Source organism: Lipotes vexillifer, unplaced genomic scaffold (assembly GCF_000442215.2).
Source record: "Lipotes vexillifer unplaced genomic scaffold, Lipotes_vexillifer_v1.1 scaffold1761, whole genome shotgun sequence".
Taxonomy (NCBI): domain Eukaryota; kingdom Metazoa; phylum Chordata; class Mammalia; order Artiodactyla; family Lipotidae; genus Lipotes; species Lipotes vexillifer.
The window spans coordinates 100,701-106,377 of NW_006777503.1; the positions used below are offsets into that span (position 1 = coordinate 100,701).

At 52.1% G+C, this 5,677-nt stretch overlaps 1 protein-coding gene across 2 annotated transcripts in view; it reads left to right on the forward strand.

The window, feature by feature from the left end:
* Positions 1–3,011: 3,011 nt before the first annotated feature.
* The window catches only part of PKNOX1 (PBX/knotted 1 homeobox 1), a 31,561-nt gene continuing 28,895 nt past the window's right edge, over positions 3,012–5,677 (forward strand). The window contains exons 1-2 of one of the 2 annotated variants that reach the window (XM_007451127.1): positions 3,012–3,087; positions 4,042–4,148. In XM_007451127.1, the coding sequence (XP_007451189.1) occupies positions 4,098–4,148 (51 nt within the window). In that variant the 5' untranslated portion in view covers positions 3,012–3,087; positions 4,042–4,097. Of the gene's footprint in view, positions 3,088–4,036; positions 4,149–5,677 lie in introns of those variants that run through there. The other variant, XM_007451128.1, reaches the window with a different exon arrangement.

Below are 5,677 nucleotides of genomic sequence, written 5' to 3' on the forward strand. Positions count from 1 at the left end.
GTAAATCTCCCACAGGGCTTAGAGACACCACTAAGGCAGTAAGGAAGTCATCTCAGGCGAGTTGGGCTTCTCATCTGGGGGACCACGTGGGCTGGGATGAGGGGAGCTGGGGTGCTGCTGACCTGGGGCCCCCTCCACCGTCTGACCCGCATGCTGCACCTCCTCTTCCTGTCTCTGCAGACTGAGCCGTCCTGGACCTTCCCGGACTCACCATCTGCTCTGAGCAGGAAGGCCTTCTCCACCTGGTGGGACTCAGCCAGTCTGTCTACCTCTGGTTCTTCCCTGATTTGTCAGTTGTCCTTGACTAGAATGCTTAGAAATATTAAAACGCCTGCCTATTAGATTTGGCTCACATTTCATTTTTTTGTCTGCCTTTCAGGTTGCAACACTAACGCTGTCTTCTTAGCTGAGTTTGAGAAGAGTAACTTTTTTTTATGGGTAACTATACATATGGTCAAATCGCCTTCCAAACCGATTACACGGTTTGTGAGACCTAGGATTCCTTCAGGGTGCTGGGTTTCACTTCATCTTTGCTAGCAAAGTGGCGCACTGTTGTTTTAAAGTTAATAATTGCTAGCTGAGAAAGGATGTATAATTTTAAATTTTGTATTTCTTTAATTACTTTTAGTTTTAACGTTTCTGTACATGAAAATTGGAAAGTTGTGTTTTCTTCATTTGTGTTAGTCTGGCTGGAACTCTTGAAAGGGTACCAAAGTGACAGTTTCCATAAATGTGTTCTTTTTTAACTGGATGAAACTTGTAGAAATAAAATGGACAAAAACCGTGTCTCACCCTTAAACACCATGGTATTGTTAAGTCTGTTGGGTTGGCAGTTCTTTGACTTGGATTTTAGAGCCTCGTGTGATGTTAAGAATTGAAGACAGTTGGAGGAAAGGGAACCCGTGTGCACTGTTGCTGGGGATGTAAAGTGGTGCAGCCACTATGGAGAACAGTTTGGAGGGTCCTCCAAAAACTAAATATAGAGCTACCATATGATCCTGCAATCCCCCTCCTGGGCGTATATCTGGAGAAAATGAAAACACTGATTCAAATGTTCATAGCAGCACTGTTTCCAGTAGCAAAGATATGGAAGCAACTGAGGTGTCCATCAGCACGTGAATGGATAAAGAAGTGGTATATATTTACATAATGGAGTACGACTCAGCCATAAAAAAGAGTGAAATCCTGCCATTTGCAACAACATGGAGGGACTTGGGGGGTGTTATGTAAGTGAAATAGGTCAGAGAAAGGCAAATACTGTATGTTTCCCTTATATGTGGAATCTAAAAAATAAAATAAACTAGTGACTATAACAAAATGGAAACAGACTCAGAGAGGCAGAGAACAAACTAGTGGGTACCAGTGGGGAGGGGGAGGGGGGAGGGGTGGGGGATTATGAGACATAAACTACTAGGTATAAAATAAACAAGATACAGGATGTATTTTACAGCACAGGGAATATAGCCAATATTTTTTAATAATTATAAATGGAGTATAACCTTTAAAAAAAGAAGTGAGGACACTGTTGTTGAGTTTGAACATAATAGAAGCTTACTTTTCTATGTAATGGGGGAGAGAATTAGGGATTCATTGATTGTTTAGAAATCTCAAGTTAACCTTGGTTTTCATATAATGCCTAAAAGAAGAGTTTTTGCTAAACAAAGATGAGCCTGCTGACCTTTCATCCTTGGGTTGGATGCTTTATTTCCCTGTTAATGGTAGGTTTCCCTTAGTCACTCAGATTCTGTCTTGGGCCTGCCTTGGCCAGGGGTGGGAGGGCCTGTAGCTGAGTAGCTGAGGTTGCCAGAGGCCTGGACCAGGGCACACGCTTCCTCCCAAGCCCAAGCAGCTCTGCGGGATGACTCTGTGAATTCTGCTGGGGGCTGTTTGCCTGCCTGCTTGCAGGTGCCAGGCAGTGTTTCTGCCCCAACGTGGAGGATCATTTTGCTGCAGCCTGGAATTGAGCACCTGAGGACTTTGCAGATAGATGGCTGCTGGCAGGCCTGAACCACCCTTTCAAGCGGACGGCGCCATCTGCTGGCAGCTTCTTCCAGGCGCCTTCGGTGTCCTGCGGGAGTGGGACCTTGGCACTCTGTCCCCATCTTTTTACTCAACAAAATGTTAGTCATATGGAGTTGCCTTTTCTTTTTCCTTATCTTTCCACTTCCTTGCGTGGTGTTCCATTGTAGAGAGAGTATGTATTTTCAAAGCTTTTGACGCAAATTTCAAATTTTTTCCTTTAGAACAGTTGTACCAAGTTATGTCAGATATTGAAGTTTTAACCAGGTTGGTAGAGAGAAGGACTACACATCTATGTGATTTTAAAATGAAACGTTGACTTGTCCCCACTATTTATTATGGGCATTTTGAAAGCCCCCAGAGTTGGAAGAGTGATCCGCCACTGCCTAGATCCGGCAGCTGTGGGCTCGGCTGCAGTGTCATCTTGTGGGGCGGGCCGGCCAGAGGCTGGAAAGTAACCGTGGAGAATTGGCCCCCAGCCGAGACCCACTTGGCTGTGGCTCTGCCTTCTTGGTCTAGGCCCTTCCAGGGCCTCTGCTGTGCATTTTGTTCAGGTCAGCTGTTGGGAAGCCACTGTCAGGTGGACGCCTGTAGGTGAGCAGCTCGGGCCCCTCCCGGCGCTGGGCTCAGGACTGGCTGGCTCTGGGTGTCCTCGGCCTGTCTCAGCACCACTCCAGTCTGCTTCGGATTCACACAGGTTCACGTGGCCATCCCCTCGGCGCCTCTCCCCTCCCCCTCTCGGCAGGACACGCCTCTCGAGACCCCTAACGTGATTACCCCTGTAAAGACCGTTTCTAAGTAAGGCCCCACTTGCAGGGCCTGGGGGTTAGGACCTGGGCTATCTTGGAGGACACGTTTACACCTCTGCACGTGCTGGCCACGCCCTGACGATTACCGGGCTTGTACTGGTGGCCCAGGCTCGCTCGTTCAGAATTCCCTCGTGGGTATTGAGAAGCGTCTCAAACCTTCAACGTCCCATCTCTTGCTTTCTCCTCCCAGGCCGCAGACCCCGCTCCCCACCGTTGGCTCCACCTCGGGACATGCGGCTCTGCTCTGCCGGTGGCTCAGGTGGGAACTGTCGACCCTCCCCGGACCCGCCCCCCTGCCCATCCTGGGCCATCTGCACTCCCTGTGCTCCCATTGGCCCCCGTCCACATGGCCTCCGCCCTCCTCAGCCCTACAGTCCCTCACCTGCCCTGCACACCGTCAGAGGGACTGTCCCGAGCTGGGAGCCTCAGGGCCCTTCTGGTCAGACCTTCCTGGGGCTTCCCTCCCTCGCCCCAAGAAGGCGCACAGTCTCCATGTGGCCCATGAGTGGGTGTGACCTGCTCCCGTGTCCCCCACTGTCCCCCAACTCTGCTGTCCCTCTGCACGTGGCTCCACTGTCCTCCTATCTGCAGGGGGCACGGGTGGCATCCCCACCTGGTTTCTCTCGTCTCATTTACCTGTGTGCGTGGTGACAGGTGAATGACAGCGTTCCTACCTTTGCATCGCGTACAGATGTGAGCCGATGCCTGGCGCAGCCTCCCTGAGCTCACCTGTGTCCTTCCTGCCTGAGGTCGGCCTCCCCGGGCTCAGTGTCAGTGCACCTGACCCGTCACGCAGCCGTGTGACCCGCCAGCTGCGCGCTCACCCTCTGTCGTGTCACCCTGCTCGAGCGCCCCTACCCACTCCGTGTGCTGCCTGGCCTTCCTCTTCCTCGTGGCCCCGGGAAAGCCCCAGGGCCCAGGACAGTGTCCCGCACGTGTAGACATTACTAGGTGTTTGCTGGGTGAGTGAAGGAATAAACCCAAATGCCTGGAGATGTGCTAACGCGTCCGGGCCTGGTGCGAGTACAAACACGCAATCGCCAGGCAGGTGCGGGGCTGCTGAGTAGGATTTGGCTTATACCGTAGTGTGAAGGATGGTTTTCACTCTCCATGTGAAGATACGTATTTAAAAAGGTATACGGGTGCTGTGGAATAAGGGGACAAGAAATGCTCTGAGTTATTAACCGATGCTTCTCTGCTTTTGTCTTCCCAGGCACCGTTTTCTTTTGGCTCAAGATGATTTGATGTTTTATAAAGAACTCACTCACCATGATGGCTACACAGACGTTGAGCATAGACAGCTATCAAGATGGGCAACAAGTGAGCGCTGGCGCTCTGTTCCACATCCTAAGTAGTCAGCCGACCTAGTACTGAAACACGCGCAGTGCCTTGTGTGTTCACAAGCTAGTTTCCGTGAGGGTGCAGGTTCAGTGTTGAACGTTTGCTGCATTTATTATATCTTGGTGCTCAGAAAGATTAGGGGTAGAATTGTTCAAATAATTTCCTAAATGACACCGAGATTGCCAGTAATTTTGAGTCCCCTAAATCATAGTTTCTTGGGAATTTACCTTTCTAATGTCAGTGTTAGTAAGTATCGTGGCACTTAAAGGTTGTGGTGATAATCATAGACTCCCGTGTTGCCCAGTTGCTGGCCTGGGCGGGAGCTGTGCGGTTTTGTTCCCCTGCATGTGGGTGGAAGACGGGACCGTCCAATGGCACGTGGGGCGCAGCTGTGGTGCTGTCTGTACGTCTCCCGCCCCTGCAGGAGACGGTCATGACGCCCGGCTCCCTGCTCAAGGGTTTAGGGACAACCCCCGCCCCCAGGCCTGGGGCGCCTCGCCCACCTGTCACTCCCCACTTGGTGAGACTCAGGGGGTGTGTAGGACCTGAGCTGCGACCCTGTCCCCTTCCCAAGTCGGGTCTTTCCTTGATGGACAGTTTTGTTCCATTCCTGGGATGTTTCCTGTTGCAGTGATTTTGGTTTTGTTGATTTAAAAAAATGTTTTAAGTGTGTTTGCTTCTTAGAGGTAGGGAATTGTATTTCAGGCTGCTCTCTTCACCAGGAAGTCCTCTGATATTTCCAAGAGATTTTGTTTCTCAAATGTACATCTAATGATGTCCCCGCTGTCCCTGGGCCCTGCAGTGGCTCCTCGTGGACTCCCTGCCCGGAGGGCCCTACGACCTCACAGGCTCTCACCTCTGCCTGCCCCTTGGCTCTGCTCCGCTCTGTCCTGTAGGTCTTTGCTTCGCCCCGCTTTCTGCGAGGACCCCCCACCGGCCCTGGTTACCCCCACGGCCTGCTCCCCACCTGCCACCCGCTTCCCGGTCCCTTCCTCTGATCTTTGTTCTCCATCCGTGGCAGTGATCACCTTCCGACACACCGTGTTACGTGTCCATCTCCTTCCAGCTGGTCCCTGCCCTGATGCAGGGAGTCCAGGGCAGGGCTGGGCGCAGTGGGGAGAGGCCTCGCTTGTAACAGCTCAGCACTTCCCGAGACACGGAGAACCGCTTGTGAGCCTCCTTTCAGTAAGCGTTTGATCTCCTACAGTACAGGCAGGCCGCATTTACGTAGCCGGTCCTCTGAGGTTGAACGTTTAGGTTCCTCTTTTTTCACGATCATTTTGTTTAAATCCTGAAATAAATCCTTTAAGGCTTTTTTTTTTTTCAGTACGCGGGCCTCTCACTGTTGTGGCCTCTCCCGTTGTGGAGCACAGGCTCCGGATGCGCAGGCTCAGCGGCCATGGCTCACGGGCCCAGCCGCTCCGCGGCATGTGGGACCCTCCCGGACCGGGGCACGACCCCGTGTCCCCTGCATCGGCAGGCGGACTCTCAACCACTGCGCCACCAGG